Source organism: Labrus bergylta, chromosome 22 (genome assembly GCF_963930695.1).
Source record: "Labrus bergylta chromosome 22, fLabBer1.1, whole genome shotgun sequence".
NCBI classification, from domain to species: Eukaryota; Metazoa; Chordata; class Actinopteri; order Labriformes; family Labridae; genus Labrus; species Labrus bergylta.
The window spans coordinates 6,681,729-6,702,883 of record NC_089216.1 but is presented as its reverse complement, the minus strand read 5'-3'; the positions used below and the strand labels follow the sequence as shown (position 1 = coordinate 6,702,883).

The 21,155-nt window shown below is 39.8% G+C and overlaps 1 protein-coding gene across 1 annotated transcript; it reads right to left on the bottom strand.

Moving 5' to 3' along the window:
* Nucleotides 1-604: 604 nt before the first annotated feature.
* On the bottom strand, nucleotides 605-9,725 carry faah2b (fatty acid amide hydrolase 2b). Its single transcript, XM_020640368.3, has 11 exons — nucleotides 9,417-9,725; nucleotides 7,679-7,761; nucleotides 6,480-6,616; nucleotides 6,048-6,257; nucleotides 5,050-5,169; nucleotides 4,812-4,947; nucleotides 4,066-4,183; nucleotides 3,876-3,995; nucleotides 3,329-3,440; nucleotides 2,873-3,058; nucleotides 605-1,995 (listed from the first exon to the last, which is right to left on the bottom strand). The coding sequence occupies exons 1-11, from the start codon at nucleotides 9,603-9,605 to the stop codon at nucleotides 1,820-1,822; spliced, it is 1,587 nt and encodes a 528-aa protein (XP_020496024.2). The 5' UTR covers nucleotides 9,606-9,725; the 3' UTR covers nucleotides 605-1,819.
* Between the last annotated feature and the right edge of the window lie 11,430 nt (nucleotides 9,726-21,155).

The window sequence follows — 21,155 nt, the reverse complement described above, 5'->3', positions numbered from 1 at the left end:
TAAAAAGTGTATCTGGAGAAAATTGCCAACCCTGCCTTTAAATCTCCATGCATCAACAGGATGGGACACGTTTCAGCATGATTTCAGCACATAGGCCCAAAAGTGATTTAACTGTGGCCTCTAGTTGAATTCCAATTTCTCAACTTTATCATCAAGTGAAAGAGAAACATGCAACATGTATGGAGTGAAATCCCTCACAGAGAAAGTGAATCTCAAACATGACCCCTGATGAAAAAGACCACTTGTGCATTCTCAACAAATAATGTTTAGGAGTAGTTTCTGAGCTTTAAGGTGGCTGGTAGGTGGATTTCCTTCACTGTGTTGTCTTCACCTTGAGCTAAACCTCCTCTAGCTGTTCACACCTCTGATAGGTATCAACCATTATTGTTTACCTAAAAATAAAACTGCATTTTCCTAAATACAATGTGTGACAAAATAAGAAAAAATATAATGCCAGAAGTCTCTTGAGATAATAGTCGTACATTTTAATGACTGAGATCCAGCTGCCTTTGCTTTTTGATGTAACTATTGTCAGGTGGGATTGTACTGGGTAGAGGCACAGATTTAAAAAAACAAAAAAACTGAATTCATGAATGACAAACGATTCAGATTTGTTTTCTTCTTTTAATCACGAATGTAACGAATGTTTGCAGCAGAAAACAGGAACCACGTGGGATTAATTCTCATTATGCAACATTCACATTTCAACACAGGGAGAATTTTGCACATTTTTTACAAGTGCAATAAACCAAATGTCCACTGATCAGTATTAATAGGGAACGTTGTTTTCAGCTTTCCTCCCAAATAGAACTCTCGGCATGAACTAGTTAATTATGATTATCCTCCCTGTAGTCACAGTGATGGAAAAGAAAGACACTGCTGCATCTTTGAATGTCTCAAAGGCATAAAAAAAACAACTGACAGCTCAGCTGATGAGTCCAAAGTGATATCCACATTAAGACGTCAAACATTTCACTTTTACATAACTTTTGATTTGTTTTTGATCCCTAACAAGTGTCTTTTTCCGTGGTTAAGATAATGTCATTACCTTCAATCTTGAAGGTCCTTCATTTATTTCAAAATGAAAGCAAAATAAACAGCAAGTAAAGTGCTCCTAGGGTAAGACGGCACAATATTTCAAAATAAAAGCCGAACAATTTTTATGTGTAACTGCAAAATAATGGAGTTTCAAACATGTTAAAAATGCAATTAACTATCACAATTTTGAGATTAATCGAGATTTTAAAAATGTCATTGTTTAACATTGTTTAGCCCTACTCCCAACACATTTAGAGAAAAACATGGACACGTTTGTTTCTTTATTCTGAACACACTTGATCATCACCTCTGGCACCTTTATAATGCTTCAATATAGATTGATTCTGAGTACATCAGCAAACTCCCATCTGAGCCCCTCCAACGGTGTGAGATTTAAAAGCTTTCACTTGTCAGAGTTCAAACGGTGACAGCAGATTCACTGTTAGTTTAACGTTAAGTGTACAGATTTAGTCCAAAAAACAACTTCTGTAATTCACTTGTTTTGTTTGATAATGGGAATGCTCACTTTAACATTACTCCACTAAAACAAAACTCTATTTTTGAAGCCACAGTCACTGAACCCAGTTAAAGTTCTTAAATCTCATTACTCAAGTGAAATGGTAATCACTTTCGGGTCACTTTCACGATCGGGTTGTACCTATTTGTGTACTACATCAGGCAGCGTGTCAGATAAACTGTCCTCTTGACATTCTTGTTTCCATCCAGCTCAGGTCTGGAGATTTGGTCATGGCTTTCAGAGTGTGTGCGTGTGTGTGTGGTTTCAGATGGCCTCGGGCTTCCTCCAGCCTCCAAACGCCTTCTCCAGGTAGAGTGCCACCTCCAGGGTCAGGTGATCCTGCAGCTTCCCGGCAACGACCTGTACGCCGAGGGGGAGACCTTCCTCATTCAGACCCAGAGGGCACTGGGTGGCCGGCAGCCCGAGGATGTTTATAACACCTGGGGGGAGAAAGAGGGTGGAGGAGAGTGTAACACTGGTCGGGAGGCCGAGACGAGGAACATAGAAGAAGCAAAAAAAAGATCTATTGCAAGAATTTGTATTAAAGTAAAAAGCCATGTCGATGATAGAGGTGGAACTTTATCGTTGACTCCTTGAAGCCATAGAATTAAACAGAGGTTTCTGTGCAGTAAATTTTCAATTAAGTAACCATTAGGTAGCCACTACCTAATGGTAACTTAGTGGTTAGTCAGTGGTTACCTAGTGGTTATGTACTGGTTACTTACTGTTACCTAGTGGTTACCTAATGGTTACTTAGCGGTTACCTAGTGGTTAGCGAATGGTTAATAAGTGGTTACTTAGTGGTTACCTAATGGTTAATCAGTGTTTACCTAGTGGTTACTTACTGGTTAATAAGTGGTTACTTAGTGGTTACCTAATGGTTACTTAGCGGTTACCTAGTGGTTACCTAATGGTTACTAAGTGTTTACCTAATGGTTACTAAGTGTTTACCTAATGGTTAATCAGTGTTTACCTAGTGGTTACCTAGTGGTTACTTAGCGGTTACCTAATGGTTACTTGGTGGCTACCTAATGGTTAATTAGTGGTAACATAGTGGTTACTTAAAATTATGATGATTATATATTCATAAAAAGGAGTCTAGTTTTAGGTAAGTCTTAAGAAATGAAATAAGATTGATACAAGAGTTAAGATTGTGGACCTCTATGGGTAAAATATAAATAAACACAGCCTGTGTCTCCTCTCCTGCAACTCGTTCCCCACTCTCTCTCAGTCCCTGGTTTCTGGCTCTCTCCACTGTCCTGTCTCTACAATAGAGGCACAAAAGCCCAAAAAACACAAAAAAGCCCGTAGGCGTACCTGTGTAGGCAAAGTCAAAGGGTCTGAAGAGTGGGTGGTGTGTTATTGGAGCCACTCTGGGATGGGTGGGGTAAAGAAAAACACCGTCACTCCCCAGCAGCTCCTCCATCGCCTTCTGCAGCTTCTCCTTCTGCTCGATGATGAACGGAGACGCCTTGGAGCTGTGAATCTCCAGCAGGGTGAGACCTGAAAACGTCAAACACACAAACAAATGTACAGCTTCAGCTTTTAGACAATTCTACAACATTCATGACAGCTGTGTGTTACGTGCCAGGCTGCCCAGTTCTGTTCTGGAGAGGTTACAGGTCAGATTGGATCCGCTGCCTGCCCTGAGGATCATAGCCTCCGTACATGGGGCACGTGCACTTTCCACAAGGTTACGGGCGCTCCGTTAAAACAGACAATTCTTAACAAAAAAAAAAAAAGAAGTCTTGTTAAAAAATGCACAGTACGTACCGATAGCGGCAAAGGTATGACTCGATCTCCCACACATCCATTTCAGCAGCTCCCACAACGGCTTCACCGGTCGACCTGGTTCCCCTATAAGCGCAGCGAATGACTGCGGAGCCTGAGGAAAGAACACGTTTCAAATACAGTATTTTGACACCACATGAGGTATGCTGCGTCATGAGCAGAAATGACAACCTGCTTTAGCCCCGAGAGTTTGAATATTATAGTACACAGTAACATTTGAAACGCGGAAAAACACTGCTTTCAACGAGTGTTGGCAAGTCATTGAAGAAAGTACAACAATGTAGAAGAGTGTGTGTTTGTGTTCCCAGAAGCAAAACGGATTAGTCAATGATTTGTTGGCAGATGGCAGCAGTAGTTGCCGTGCCTGTGAGTCAGACTGGCCTGCTTTCTTTCACGTGTCGTGTTAGACGGACGGCCTTGGCGACACAACGGTCTGTTTACTTTTCTGTCTCTTGTTCATCTTTGTTTCACTTCCAGGAACGATCACTGCAGCGCTCCCTTTCTGCTGCGCTCTACCTGTCGGACTTACCTTTCCATTGTCATCAGGGAGACCCATGTAAGCGATCCACATCTGGATACTGTGGCGGAGCTCCGGGAAATGCACCTCTTCCACCTTCACCCCGAGGTCCTCCTCCAGACGCTCCACCACCTGGAGAACATCACGTCATTGTCTCAAGTCTTTCAATAGCGAGTTATTTGGGAAATGAATGCACACTCACCTTCTTCTGAATGTCAATGAGCTCTTTGCTGACCGGGTTCACCAAAAAAGAGCCGCCGTCGTGAGGGATGGTGAAGAACCGCAACTTCTTCAGGTTAACCTCTGTGTCCAAGTGCAACCTGTAAACACAAGAGCAAACTCCTTTTTTTTTTTCTTTTTTTATTAATTAGATTTCTCTGCATCTAATACCCGTCACAGTCTCCCCTTTTCCCGACAAAAGCTTGCACGACTTCACATTCGAGCACATTTGAGGAAACTTCTGTCATTTGACATGTGAAAGTGAAGCGTGGTCCTGTAACAGAAAAACACCTGTTCCACTTTGACCGTACATAAGAGTTTCTTTAAGAGGAATGAAAGCGGGGATTTGGATTTTGCTTAGCTCAGCGTTTACTTCACAGCTGTCTTTTTCTGCCTTGGCTCAAAAAAACCAAAGATAACTGACTTCAAAACCTAATCTGGCTAAATTTGGAATTCCAATATGTCACAGATATTAGGTTATAACACGACAATTAGGGTCTGCAAAGTGACAGTAAAGGTTCTTTCAAAAGGCTTTTCATTGCAGCCATGTAGCACTGAAGAAGAATTCTGATATAGAGGATAGATGTGTACGAACCTCCTGATGACTGCCGCGTTTGCATATTGCAACAAGAAGAAGTGTTTCTACCTGAGAGGAAGCCTCTCCGGTGACAAAAGGCACTCAGTCAATACTCTCCCCCCCCTCGCCACCGACACCATCCTGTTTCTTACATGTGAGCGTTGGGCCCCGCCATGATCTTGAGCATCGGCAGCAGGTCCTCGGCGTAACGACACATGGGCCCAATACTGATGTACTCCTCCTGTCTGCCAGAGGTCGGAGGATTCTGGTGCTCAGAGGTCACGACGCCTGCGGGAACACGAGACAAGTCACCACAGACTCTGCTATGTGAATGGATTTTTTTCTAAGCCTTATTATGTTTAATTCTTGTTTATATTACGTTTATCTTACCAGGAGTAGGTTTATGGCCAAATATCCCGTTGAAGAAAGACGGGATGCGGATGCTGCCGCCGATGTCGGAGCCAACGCCGATGACAGCGCCCGCCCCGCCCAGAAGACTGCCCTCCCCACCTGAGGGGCGCAGAGGAGACGGAGGTAAGTTAGTGGATCTGAAAGGTACCTTTAAATTCACTGGCTCTTTACTGAAGTCTTAAATAAACACTCTGGACATTTCTATGGAAAGAGCAAGGAAAAACTCGTCCACACTGTTTCTTACTTGTATTGGACTTAATAGACAATAAAATGTACTGTCTTCAATTTCCACAGTAATTGTGACTTTTTACATATAAATCTTTGTTTTTGAAACACTAAGGAATCTCGCTAAAAAGGTTTACATGTTGCCCCAGTTTTAAAAAGTCTGGACAGAACACCTCTTCCCATTTTCCCTCATCACTATGGCTATGGCACCATGCCCCCTGATGGGGAGAAACTCTGCAGGAGGTACAGAGCGTCCAAGGCGGTGTGAATGTGAGGAACATGATGTCCATTGTCGTGTTTGTGTAGGTCATTCCAGATGTGTTTGTTCACCACCTTATTTGCCTCTATGAAGGTTTATTCTCTGGTGGGCCCACTGCCCAACAGACCTGTAGTATTGCTTAATATGTAAATTATGTAACCTGAAACTTGGGAATGTTTGGATGGGAATGTTTGCCACAAAATGTTGTATTCTCAAAGAAATTACAAGTTGAGCTTTCTGTGTGAAAAATACTAATATTTATGAAAACATGTTTGCATGTATGTTTTTTTTATGATTCATTTTAAGTGTATATTATTGATTTACTATTCCTTAACAGAGGCTTTGATGCAACTTTTTCCGCGTATGTAACCCGTGTAAAACAATCCTGTGAAGAGTAAAGTCAGTGGAGGAGCACAGACACTCGGACAATAAGCTGCTCTGAAGAAACGCTTCTTTACTTTGAAATGGAATTAAAAGGAAATGATTCTCTAACCCGAGCTCCCTCCTGCTGTCCTCGACAGGTCGTACGGGTTGTTGGTGATGCCGTGCAGGCGGTTGTGGGACTCGCTCCACATGCACATCTCAGCGGTGTTGGTGACGCCCATCGGGATGGCACCTGCTCTCTTCAGCCAGGCTACAGGCGGAGCATCGACCGTGGCCACCACATCTTTCCTGGAGGCCAAACCTCCGGTGTAAGGCATACCTGCAACACAGGAAAGTCATTCTAACGTGCTGGAAATGAGGATGTTGTTAATGAACTGTTCATCATAAGCTGAAGCATCTAGAAGAAAGTGCCATTGTTTCTGGTAAACAATAACCGGGTGCGGGTGCATACAGGTTAATTACGGGTTATTTGATGCATGTAATCATAGCGAAGGGCCTCGTTTCAAGTTACTGACAGGAGATCAGGTTTCTGGAAGTTTACCCTGGAGGGCGTACGACTCTTTGACGGAGAGAGGGACTCCCAGGAGAGGCAGTCGGTCCTCCAGAACCTCCTCTCCTCCAGTTTCCTCCTCGATCAGCTTGTCCACCATGGCTGCCTCCTGGAGGGCCGCATCGAACCTGGACCGAGGGAAAGAAAGAAGTACAACCTGAAGTTAAAGTCATGATTAAAAAAAAAAGGGTTGAAGTAAAACCTCCCAAGAGTCAGTTTGGAGAAATGAACTTTGAAAAAAAGAATCTTTAAATTGTATTACTACGCTGCTTGATCTAGGTTTTTGGTACAGATGTTTCATATAGAGACCCTCCCCCTTCATGGATTACCATTGAATACATCGAGATGAATGAAAAGACACCAAAGATTTATTTAGCTATCTTCAATAAGTGTCAATCACAAGGTGCACGCTGACCCTGCCAACTCTTAACATCAGTGGAGAAATGATTTCACAGTGACCGACCATTATTTCAAAGTGTTTCTAGAATATGCAGTATGAGGGTTCTCATGTCACACTTAACGATTCCTGATCTGGACAGATCTTGGCTCAGATGGGAGGAAGACCTGGGGATAAATTTAAACTGGGCAGCTTGTGCAGAGATAGTGTTACCTCTACTTTAAACTGCAGCTATACATTTGATACAAGATAATCTCCTGCGTCAGCTCGACATGAGCCCACATAATGAAAGTGTAACATACTCTAGATGTCCTTCCTCACTGAAAGGGGTTTTGTTTCGATGGATTTTCCTTCCTTTTTTTAGTGCCTGAGTCACTGTACCGTCATCTCAACTGTTACCGGGCTGGAGGACAAATGTCCCCTGAGGGGTTAAAGTACTACATTTAGAGTTGAAGCTGAAAGATGTGACGATGAAAGTGTATTTTGTACAGAGTTACACAGCTTCAGGACATTTTTAGCAACAAATAAATAATACATTAGATATGATCGGTTTATAAGAATTAGTAACAAAAGAATGCAACAAAATCTTTAAATTTGAGAAGCTGGAAGCAGCAGCTATCACGTAAAACCATTTTTGGACTATTGGAGTAGTTGAGTAGATTAAGTTGACAATTCTTTTTTTTTTTTTTGCAAATATGCTAAATACTAACGGATATCACTGTGGCAGCTAACATGTCTAACTTTAAATATAGAATATGATATGTAGATGATATAAATGACATGACTTTCTTGCCTGTCTTTGATGATAGCGTTCAGAAGAGGGTTGACTTCCTGGATCCTGTCGATGTAAGCCTGAACCGCCTCCACGCTAGTAACCTGCAGGAACACAACATGTAGACATACGAGAGAAGGTAAGGACACACACACACACACACACACACACACACACACATGAATCACAGAGCATGGGAACAAGTCAAACAGTTTAAGTTTGCTGGTGAATTATAAAAGTGGTTTGTCCTAAACTTTTTCTGAACCATTTCTTTTTGCTGAAAACTTCCCCTGACTTAGTTCGGGATTGAAATGATTGGTACCACTGACGGCCTGGCTCTGTACACTGAAGAAATCCTAACCTTAAAACAAACTGAGCATGTTCAATCATCAGCGGCAGCTCGGCTGGCAGCCTCTCCTGACTTCCTGTGTCAGAGAAACCCTGACTTTTGTTTACCATTAAATGTTTCAACAGAAAACAAAACGCTGTCATTTTGCTAGCTTTGACTTTCACTCTTGGCCAGCAGCCCACCGCTCTTCTTTCTCACTCTGAAACAGCACATTGTACTGCGGGTGCCGTACTGTATCTGTATCACTGCAATGTAGGTTTCTGGAAAATAAAAACCGAACATTTGGTGGCTCCCATTTTATCAGACGGCTTATTGACAGTCCTACTCATTGATACAGAACGCTGGATTTAAAGCAGAATCTGCATTTCAGACACCTGAACAACTTCACCAAAACTGTGGAAAGGGAGAAAACAAATATGTTTCATTATAATTCTTTGTAACTGTGAACCTACATACTGATACAATGTTTTATCAACTGACCTATCGTTCATAAAATGTAAGAGCCTTAAAGGTTACATTTTCACGTTCAGGTAAAAAAAAAAAGAGCTGGACCCAAGTGCAGAAGCAAACAAAAATGATTTATTTAAAATAAATATCAAAGGTCCAACAAAAACTTAGAACAAGGAGCCACGAGGAGACACTAGTAAACTGACAACTAACATACAATGAAGTGACAACATGAGGGAAGGAACACAGAGACTAATTAGACATGAGGTAATGAAACATAGGTGAGGACAATCAAGACCAGAAACACTGAGGACAACACAAAACAAATCATGAAACACGAAAGACACACAGAGATACCTGAGGATAAGAAATGAGAAAAACAAGGGAAACAAGCAACACTGGGATAAAGCGGGGAAACTCAAAAAACAAAACCAAATCCTGACAAATCTTTAGAAGGTTTTAAATCAACAGGAATTAAACAAGTATTCAAAAGTGAGCCAACAATACATCAAAACTATCAGATCTGTTTAAATAGATGACTGGTGATCAGACAGACAGGAGCAGCATGTGAAGCCTCGGCTATATAAAGTAATAACCTGAGTCAACATGCACTGATGTCTTACCTGAGTGTGTCAGGTGTTTTCTCTACTAAGTTAATGATTACTTTTCTTCACTCAGGGTTGTAAAACTATAGGCTGTGAAGTTTGTTACACCGCAGCTGCTTTTCATGTGTCAACATCATGTTGTGATAAGAAGATTAAAGTAGAACTGTCGCTGTGGCTTGTGGAGACTTTGTGTAATAACCTAGACTGTAAATATTAAAGGTGAACAGCCCCATAGTGCCGCTATCTTTAACTGAAACTATGAGACAAAATACTTCACTGACTGCTTCCAAACAAACATTGAGCTGCATTAGTGAGCTGTTCTAAGTGTACACACTCGGAGCAGGTAGTCTACACTCACCTCTTTTCTTCGGATCTTTGAGGCCAGCTGCTTCGCCGACAGCAGCAGCAGCGGGTCGCTGACGGGCGGAACCTTCTTCCCGACCAGATTGGATCTCTGAGGAGCGAAAAGCCGAAACACCAGACACAAGAAACCCGTGACCGCCTTGAAGACCACCACCAGAAACAATTCCCCGAGGCTCTGAGCCATGTCGGAGCCGAGGAGGGAGAGAGAGAGAGAGGATGGAGGGGACGACGTTTTGTTCGGCCGGTTCTGCTGCCTGCGTTACGGCAGACCTACAACATGCAGGTTATAAAGGTGCTGCGTTAAGTCCACACAGGGACAGGTACCGGAAGTGTGACGTGCTGCTTTCAGAATAAGTTTCGAACAGCGAGGTGTTTACCTTTTTGTAACTCTTTGTTATAGATAGCCTATACCGAAATGATTGTAGCCTATTTGTGTAACTTATTTCCGTTTTTGCCTATGTAATTTCTGTAAGTTTAGTAACATATTTTATATATATATATATATATATATATATATATATATATATATATATATATATATATATTTGTTTTTTTTAATCTATTTTTTAGTGTCTATTTTTTTGTACATTTTTTATTTTATTTTATTTTATTTTGTATTTAAATTGTACTGTGTTCACTTTTTTAAAAAAATTCTGTAAGTTTAATAACATATTTTATATATTTTTTATTTATTTATTTATTTAGTCATTTTATTTTTAAAATCTATTTTTTAGTATCAATTTTTGTACATTCTTAATTAATTTTTTATTTAAATTGTACTGTGTTCACTTTTTGTCTGCAATCTTTGCTGCTGTAACAATGTAAATTTCCCCATTGTGGGATGAATAAAGGATTATCTTATCTTATCTTATCTTATATTTTATTAGTAACCAGACTGAACTTGACAGCAACATTGCCCCCAAAAACAGCATCACACCCCTTAAGACTAACTTTTTGCAGTACGAGCGAGGTGGCTAACATATAATGTGCAAAATGATTTATGGCCCAATGACATTAAATATTCGATTATATTCATAGTGCGTAATTCTTTAATGCAAATTGACTAATCATTGTGAAATAACATTTAATGAGCAATATTGTTTATGACAGAATACCCTTTCATGTGCAATACTTCTCATGGTGTAATTGCATTTAATGTACAATATAATTTATGTTTCATTATATTCAACCTGCATTTATAGTCATGAGGCAATTGCATTCAGTCTGCAATCATTTCCCTGTAAGGTGCAATAAAAGCCAAAGGTCCACCTCTATGTGTAACTATGATGAATGGGCATCTGTGTGTTGCTGTTAGTGTGTGGAAATGTGATTAAATGTATTGTTTGTTTGTGTTATGATGTGCGTATGAAAATAAAGGCATTAAGACTTGTCTACTCTATTCTATATTCTGTTAATTACAATGTACAATTATAGTTAAATCCATTTTTTAATTATGACTTACAATTTCCTTTACAGGGATAATTTGTCAGTTTTCTTAGGGATTGCTAAATGCTCTAGTTGTAACATCTATAGTTGTGTAATTACTTTTCCAATGACCAACAACAGAACTCACTCTAACTGATGAAGACCAGGACATGGCATGACACTTCCCTTTAAAGGAAACCCCTAAGGAACGATTTTGATAACTGGACATTTTTGTAAAGTCATATTTCCAGGTTCAAGCACAGCAAATCTAAAACTGTACATAAGAGTTTTATTTTGAAAATCATGACCGGAACACATATGACTCATTCTTTCTACTCTGACAATGGCCTATATTTGTATCCCAGATTAACAAAGGTAAAGTTTGCGTGCAGTGAGTGCATGAATAGCTGTTTTGTTTAACTTTTGAAGCAGTTAAGTTTGAACAATAAAAGTTTTTTATTTCTGAGCGATGAAACAAAAACGTCACAGTGAGAAATATTAACTTCTGCTCCCCCCCCCCCCCCCTCAGTGTGTAATGGCTTCACAAACAGGCATTGTTTAATAGCTTACTTGGCACAGTTTACGCACATTACAGTTCTAAAAATACAAGTGGATCTACAAGGGAGTTAAATATAAAAAGCACAAATTCACAAATACTTTACATATTATGTAACTAGGCAACCAAGTATTACACAAAGTTTGAAAAATCCACTCCAAATTAAGAATTACAAGCTTTAATGAACCCTAAACATGTACAGTTAGATATAAGATAAGTAAGTTATACATATAATATTTACTGTACATTCACTTAGTTTATAATTAAAATGTCAACTATGAACTTAAAACAAACGAGATCATTTATGGCACACAAATATTTTTTATTTAAGATTTTAAAAATGGAAAGAGTGAAGAGGGTGGTGTTGAGGGGTTGGGGTTGGTGGGGCAGACGTAGGAGGGGCTTGTGAGTCTCTGAGGCTTCTGGAGGAATGATTGGTTAGATGCCCCATGCAGGAACACTGGAAACACAGAGGAGTCCTGCCCTGTGGAAAAGATTCATGAGACATGTGTTAGTGTGGACATAGTGTTACAACCTTTGCATGATATCTTTACCTATGATAAAAAGAATACACATAAAGTCATCTTAAGTTTATCAGCACTTACTTTGCTGTGTGACAGCAAGGTGCCCATCGCTCTCCAGCTGGTCCTGTAGTCATCCATCCTTCACATCTGCTCTGGAGTAAACACGTCTTTTGTTGCCATGGAAATCTTGGGTGTCGAGTCTTGGCCTTCTCCATCGTCTCGTCTTGTGTGTGTGTGGTGGTGGTGGGGGGGGTTGGTACATCTGAGAAGCAAACAAACAACAGTATAACAAAGTGGCTAAAGACAACATTTGCTTTTTATTTAAAAAAAAGTGGATATGAACATTAGATTCCTAATGTTAGACAGTATAAACTTACCTCTGTCTGCTAGTCACCTACATCTTATTTATAAAACATGGTTACATGCAACACAGTGATGACAATAAACAGTGTTTAATTACCTGTGCATGGAATTATCAGCCGTCTTTAGAAACTGTTGCTATTAAATATTACCTTACCTTTGTCTGGTATAGCCACCTGGACCGTACATAGACAAATACACAACAACATAACAAAGTAAGAAAGAGTAACTATCTCTGAGTCTGCACTATTCCAGAAGTTGATTTAAACTATCAAAAAAACGTGCCTAATGCTTGTACAGTACTTGCAGCTGTTAAGGCTGCCTAACAACATTGTCTGCCAGGCATGTGGAAAAGGTTTCTGGGGTTTTGAAAAGTCCAGCCAGACACAAAGATTCCACTTTTCACTTCCTGGAGGAATCAGGGCTGTCAGAGTCGCTGTTATCAACCACAGGGGGATACTCCCAGAATCCTCTTCTTCTGGATGGATGGAGTGGAGTCCATGTAGCTCTCCTCCCTGCTCCTCTTGGTGGAGGAGCTGAGGCCTGAAGTGGAAGTAGCACACCCAGTCATACTCATACCCAGAATCCTCCCTGAACCAGCCTGTTCCCTCTCCTCTTCACTCTCTTCTCCCCTCTCCTCTTCATACTCCTCTTCATACTCCTCTCCATACCCCTGTGGTCTCCTCATCAAACACAGGGGGATACTCCCAGAATCCTCTTCTTCTGTAGGAGCCTGATGTGGATGGAGTGGAGTCCATGTAGCTCTCCTCCCTGCTCCTCTTGGTGGAGGATATGTTCTGATCTTGAAGGTGAGGTAGGATCTTCTTCCTGTGGATGTCGGACGGACAGTCAGCAGCTGAGGAGGAGCATCAGGAACAGGAGGAGACACCTGCTGCCATCTCTGGTAGAAATCCTCCTGGAACTGCCGGTCCAAAGGGGAGAGAGATCTGTTGTCCTCCTCTTCAGGACATGTGTCTAGGATTATTGTTTGAGTTGACCGTGTCTTTACACCACCCACTGATGATTGTTTTTCCCTCTGAATGCCTGCTTTTAATCAGTTCAGTGTTGTTGAAGGGACTTATAATACTTTTCAGACCTTACTTATTGAGGGTCATCTGGAATGTTGCAGAAACTTTTTTTTTGATTGTCCTCTGTCCTCTTACATCTACACGTGTGCCGTCAATTCATTTTTTTACAAAGACAAAACGCCTCATACTGAACCTGCACATTTAAGGTTAAGCAAATTGTGCAATTCATTAAGACTTGGAGCACACAAAACAGTCAAGGCATCGGGACTTGTTGAAACCCCCCCCCCCCCCCCCCCCTCACTCCCTAGTTAACAATATGTACAAAAAGACATATGAACTTGACTTACTGTTGTTGTTTAGAAAGTGCACAATGGAACAGTCATGGTCTGTTTTGGGACAGTTAGCGAAGATTAGAGTGAACGGGCAAAAAGATGAAGACAGAAAACTAACTGACTGTATTATTAAACACACACACTTACACACACATACGTCTACACCACAGGGGCAGTCAGTACATTCTGTACAGTGATTAATACACCTTTACACCATCTTTGAATAAGTATACCTCAACTAGACCCAAAAGATTCACTGCAGCTTTCCAACCTATTTACACAAAGAGTCCCATTTAAGCCTCTAACAAAGGCAACATGAGGGTGTCAAAAAGCAGAAAAGGAGTGTCTTCTAGGTCATGGGGGAGAAGTAGAACCATGATTGGGGAATTGGACGCATTTCAATTCAAAATAATTTCCTTTCCTTGCTGTAGCACTTGGGCCACGGTTCCCGTCTTTGCTGCAGTTGTTGGTGATCAGATGAAGGGGGCACCAAAGCATTTAAGAAACCACTGGAGGCTAGGGCTGGGCGGTTGATCGATGCGGTGCAAAGACTTGAGCTGCTTGGCGCTCAGTTCGTCGTAAGCCAGGCGGTACTCCCTGTCGAAGGCCTCTACGGGATCATCAAAGTCACGTTCAGACTCTAAAAGGTTACCGACCAGCGTGATGTAACAGGAAGCTTTCCATTCGAAACAATCACTCACCTACGTCGATGTTCTCCCTTCCCAACAAGAACAAGACATACACCATCAGAGCTTTCACTCCAAACGTGATACTGGATGCAAAGTGCTACAAATAACTGCATTATGTAATGATATGTCAAATCTGAGCTTATGACATATATAAAGATCCACATATTGTTTAATTTTCAACCAACATAACACTGATTTATCAAACAAAAACATAATCTCAACTACAGCAACTTGGTGTTGGAATGAAATATTTTGGGATTTTGTCTCCCTCTAGTGGTTGATTTTGTTCTAGCATAAAACATGATTTCAGGATTGCATATTTCCTTTTCCTTTACAACTCCTAATGTAGCGTGGCTGTGTATTACTTATTATTGTTCACTCACTAAAGGATCCCCATTCTCCTGGTGCAGGTTCACTTGTTAGCATCTGTCTGTTAGAGATTAAAACAGAATGTGATATAACAAAGGTGCCTTTATGAAAATGCTTACTTTTAGCTGAAAATATTTATTTAATAAACTACTTTAATTTAATAAACTTGACTTTATATGTACAATAAACTACTTAAAATCAGGACTTTAACTATTGGTGTAGTATTTTTTTACAGCGTTATTGTTACTTTTACATACAGGTAAACGTAAGGGTGGGACAAAATATCGATGTGCTGACTCGTTTGATACAATTATCGTATCACTGGTGCCAAATACAGACATTTCAATTAAGAAAAACATTATATCATCAACAACTATAATACAATAACTTAATTTATATATTTCTGTAGCAGAAAGTTATACAGGTATCTCTTGTAGACTCCACTGAAGTAGCTGTCTGTCAGCACTAGGGGGCAGCATTACTACAGATTTTCATTCCAAATGACGCATACAGAGCACGTAGAGAGATGAGAAGAGGGCCTCTGCAATGCAGGTCAGTGGGTTAGTAGAGAATTCAAGCTGTTCGTGTTACACTGCATCACCACCATCATCATCACACTGTGCACACATGTCGGTGCTTGAGTTTCTGCTCCACACAAACATCGTGAATGATGTTCAAGAAACGTAACTTCTGGACCTCACTGACAGAACTTTTGATGACATCTTGATGACATCACAGCACGTCTTTTGTTTCATCTCTCTTTCCCCTGTAGCACAGAGACAAACACATGTGATATCTATGCTGCAAGCTCTGTACTGAAGTACAAACACAAAATACTCACATGTTGCTTGACATTTAATTTCAACATTATGAAGTGTGATGTGGTTTTGTGATTGAATGTTGTACACTTTTACTCTCTTTGTTTACCCAAAGGCCCAACTCGGGACAAGAGCTGGAAATAAGAAATAGCTATAAACTCTCTGTGCAGCACATCCGTTTCATGCTCTGTATCAAAACTATGTTATATTGCATTGACCCTATTAAATAATAAATTCAAGTTCAGATGAATACCTCTGTAACATTAAGTAGAGCCCGATCGATTTATTGACCAGCCGATAATACCGGCCGATATTAGCTTATCCAGTGACTATCGGTATCGACTAATTTTGTTGTAGATATCCTGCATTACTAGATTTATTCACCAGTCAAATAACATTTAATTTGAGCATCGTTGTATTACACTAGCAGTTCTCTTTCACCAGCAGAGGGCGCTATATGGATTATAACAAGCATCATCATTCTCCAGAGAGTCAAACTATGATGCACGTTCATGTTCAGATACTCTCCAGTTGAGCGACCATCTTGTCTTCATTAAATATCTTTTCCACAAGTGTTTGATCCACATTTGAGCGATGTGTATAATAACTATATCTACCTCAACAGATTGAACATAGATCTAAGAAAGATATCAGCCAAAATATGTCTGTATTGGATTTTTCTATCTCCCCAATATTTATATTGGTATCGGCCCCAAAAATCCCACGTCGTTCTGGCATTAGGCAAATAATAAACTTGGATATTTATTTATTTTAGCACTATAGCACAACTCAGGGCGTGTTTTCTGCATTATAAATACTTTAACAAGTGATATTCTTCAGTTGAGCTTGTTCTAAATTCTTTTGCTCTGTTGTTTTGATGCTTCATGAAAGTCAATGTTTCTTAATGGACCTTTAGGGAGCATGCAGTATAACACATAAGAGTTAAAGTTAACAATCTGAAAGAGCATATTGAGAGTGAAGGGTTCATTTGTGATTTATTTTGAAGAGCAGCTGTTAAAGGTTTCATCTGCGTCAATAGGAGTGTGTTATTTGCAAGTGTCATATTAGAGCTCGACTGAGTGAATGAAAAGAAATGTGAAATCAATAACGTCCACAGAGTAACAGCAGCACACACCCTGCTGAGCTATTTATTGATCCCATTATTTCAGGAGGGACCCCATTTCACAGCCAATTTTTTTGTGATGATCCTGACAAGCAGGGAAATTCAGATTTAGAGTGATTTCAGTTTCTACCAGCTGCAGGAAGGGCATGTTATGCAAAGTGTGAAAAACAAAAAAAACTGATTTGTATCATGTTTCAATCAGCTATAGGGCTAAGAGGCGTTATCTGGTGCAAATAAACTGCTTCTCTGCACAGCTCAGAATAAAACATAAATGCTCCTTGTAGGGGTTAAAAAATGCATCCCATTTGAGCAGAGAAAAACAGATTCCTCACCTGTGAGGTGAAACCTGAAGCCCCGAGACGTCCCGGGCGTGTAGAGACAAGAGGGGAGACGAGGGGGGGAAACATATTTGACTGTGTTTGTATACCTGTGTGAAACTGCTGTCTGGGAAAGTGCATTAACAAATGTAACTATAGGCAACTGGCCATCATTTAGAGATTATGAAGAGTTTATAATGTGTGCTGCGTCGTGTTTAGTGGGAGCTTTGAAGCTGTTTTGCATGCAGGCCGGCTGCAGGGTAAAACGATACGGGGTCAATGAACAACAGAGGGCGGCTTTGGGCTCTTTTGAATTGATTTCTTTCTCTGTTGTCACTGCATGCCTTCTACCTTTAAGCACATCATTTATAACTCCCATATCTGGTCCATTCTCTCGCAATAATTTACAACCAATCACATCTCACATTGTATTACCCAGGCTTTTCATTTTCCTTATGAGATACAAAAAAAAAGGTTACTGCCGTCTGTCTCCGGTCATCTTTAAGTGAACTCTAATTTACTTTACTGTTCCCTGTTGGATGGAGCAGCACTTCACTCTGATCCACTTTCCAGCACCTCCACTCTGCCCCAGGGACACATGTGGGCTGATCTGTCTGTCCCTTGGGGGTAAAAAGCGGACTGTGTTTGTGTTTAAGTGACCATTTTCATTACTTAAAATCACTAGTGTTTTATCCAGTCTGGAAACAGCATGTGCAACTGAGCAGGATTTTTTATCTGACATCACAATTAATAGGGTGTATTTGTGCCTAAATTATGCAAGGTTTACCCTTAATGGGTAGATTAAAAAACTGCCTTGGAATTAAAAAACCTTATTGAAAAATTTGAAATTCGTTTTTAAATGTAAGATATTTTTATAAGATGTGATCACCTCTGCCCTATATGGAAGAAGTCTGTAAAAAATGTAATTTACAATAAACTACTGGATCTTTAGGGGTGTTTTATCTACTTAATTATGCCAGAATCCACATGAGAGTAGGATCAGAACGAAAGAAATAAAGAAAATATTTAATATTGTGACATTTTCTTCTCCTTTATCTACTGCATGGTGCAAAATGGGGTTGAATGGATCTTCAATCGAAATCACAACAACTTCTTTCTAAAGTTGGTGTTACTGCTTTATTAAGCAAATCTGCTGTGCAGGAGAATGTAGTGCTGGCTTTAAATCAACATTGAGTCCAAGCAATGAGTCGAGCATTGCTTATTATTTAGATATCATAGGCGAACATGTGTAGCAAAGAAATGAATGTTTGCTGCCATTTTTGACAAGACTGCGTAATCTCTGCATGCATGCATTAAGAATGTATCATGTGAATAAAGTATGTGATGCTGCATCAGACAATATGTTGCATGTTTTTATCTTTCATAATGCTTTTACAATAAATAAATAAATCCACATCTGAACAATGGAAACATAACCATACTTGTTTTGTTTTGTTTGTGTCTTAAATATATAATTCTAATATAATATTGAATAAGATTAACTTCAGTAAAAGGATATATACATGGAATTGCATCATATTTAGTGCAATTTTGCTCCTTCTCTTAAAGTAAAATATAAGCTTTATTCAACCTACTGTACTGTGTTCAAATGTGTGTCACAAGTCATATTTATTAATGTTTGCCTCCCCCATCTCTTCTCTTCTACTTAGCATCGGTCTTTCATCCTATTTGGGAGAAGGGGGGAGGTTGAAGAGCGAGGTGGGACATGTGGCCACTAAACTCCCCCTCCTCACTTCACCCCTCTGCTCCTCCTTTGGGGACAGACGTGCAGGCACATGAAACAGCTGCTGTGCTCCAAAAAAAACCAATTACAGAGGCCCCCCGACTCCCCGCCTGGCTGCCTGTTAGAGCCGGGCAGGGGGAGCGGGTGATCGTTAGCACCCACAGATGAGTCCTAACGAGTGGGCTGCCACCAAGGTTTGGAGGCTCATGATATGGATTTACACGGCCCCAAACTGGATGGAAGTGTGGAAATTGAGAATTGTAATGCAGGAGAGGCTTGTATTGATGTTTTATTTACACTCAATTAATTATACAATTTGAAGTTTTATGGTGTGAGATACAGTTATTGTTATTTTCCATATTATGTTTCAAGGATCGCATGTGGATTAATTTTGAAAGACAACACATCAAGATTCCTCTAAGATTTAAAATACATTAAATACTAATAAAAAAATATATAAAATAAAGATAGCAGATCATTTCGGGGACTCTCTCTGTATTAGTCTCAATTTCACATTTTTCCTGTGTTTTGCTTGAATTGTGACGGGACTGGAAACAGCTCAGGTGTGGGTGATATTGATCCTTTCTCAGACCAGGCATTTTTTAAACTTTTCAGCGGGGGATCTGAATGAGCTAGCCTCATTAAAATACATCTTTGATTCCCTTGACGATTCCCTCTTTGAAGGATGGACTCACATTGATTTTAAGCTTGTTTGAATTCTGACCATAATGGACAGAAAGAATAAGTGACTGGTTTTGTTGTTAAGGCAACCACTATTTTTCTTTAAAAAAAAACTTTGCCAAAACCCAAAGTATATGAAAAAGTCAAATCTTGAATTGTTGATGGTGCTGTGAGAAAAAGTTAAGGGGATCCCCAAATCCGTTGCAGTTCACCCAGAGGGGAACACAAACAACTGTTCAAGAGTTGTAGGTATCTACCCAACTGTTGAGAAAATTCACATAATCCAAAAAAAGTTGTGCAACCGTAAAAGTCAGAATATTTAGAGTCTTAAGGGTTCATCCTCTGAACACTATGAATTCAAATTCATGAAAATCCTCCAGTTTGATTTACAGATTTCATAGGTGGAACCAGATAGATAAATTGATACTTTCTTAATCCTTTACAGGAAATTAAAATGTCACATTCAAGACACCAGCTCTAACTCTTAATGGAAAAAAGAAAAAGTAGGAACATAAAAACTACACAAAGAAATACTTAAAAAAAAGTTTCTTTAACAGAAAAACAGAAAACTTACAATTAAGAAGATCAGAGAAATCTAAGAAATGTAATAAAATGTGTAACAGGCTAAGATGCTTGCTAGTATGCATTGTCAAAAACTAGATAATTATCCAAGAATTCAACTTTTATCCTAAAACATATTTAAAGTATAACAAAAACATCCCTCAAAACTCTTACCCCAACTCATCCCTCACATTACACCATGGTCTCATTATTTGTGAGGCAGAAATGAAAGGTGCCAACCACAAATTAACAAATACACATTCCATCAGGGAACACTATCTTCAGCCATTGTTTCTGCCTCAAAGTTAAGAGGATTGAGTTTATCTGACAGCTCATTGTACACACAGATAGCTTAGTCATTTGAGTGATCGGTTGATAAAGACGACAGAAAGTCATCATCGGAAAATCTTGCCCCAACACTAACCATGAGATCAGAAAGGTCAGCGGGGTCTACATAATCCGCTGTCACACACTTAAACACACACACACACACACACACACACACACACACAAGCATGAATGCTCACAAATAATCCTCACACACATGCTCACTGAAGCCTAACTTGGACAAATATAACAGTCAGTGTGATAAATAAGTGATCAGATGCACTAAATAATAAATAGTATATATTATTATCGGCAACAATGGTGTTACTTTTTCTTTCCAGCACAGAAATAATAAAGCGACGGTGATAAATAATTCAGCGAGCGTCTGCAGATCTGTTCTGACAAAATAAACCAGCTCACAGAGAATCACACACCTATGTCAGAATGTGTTAACGGTGTGTCAGTATGCTGCTGCGAGGTTTCAGATTGCTGTGACACACTTTTTTTTATTGCATCCAGCAGCTCTGGGTGTCCCACGCACAATGTTCACAGTCAGGGGAGAAATATCCATGTCAATGAGCCAGAGTCAGCTTTTAAATCTCTCTGTCAAAACACAACATACTTTTATCTTGAATTATCACCTATAGGAGCTGCTGTGACCTATTTAATAAACCTATTTATTCTGCATCTTGTGACTAAATATCCTTCATTTGATAACATTTTCTAATTAGAGTCTTTTTGTTAGACAATTTATCAGAAAACATCACATGTCTAATTATACCCATGTCAAATTAAAGCCTTTAAAAGTACTTTAAAATCCAGGAGGTGTTCCTATATGGTGTTCATATATGAGAGGAATATGAACTTGGACTTAATCCAG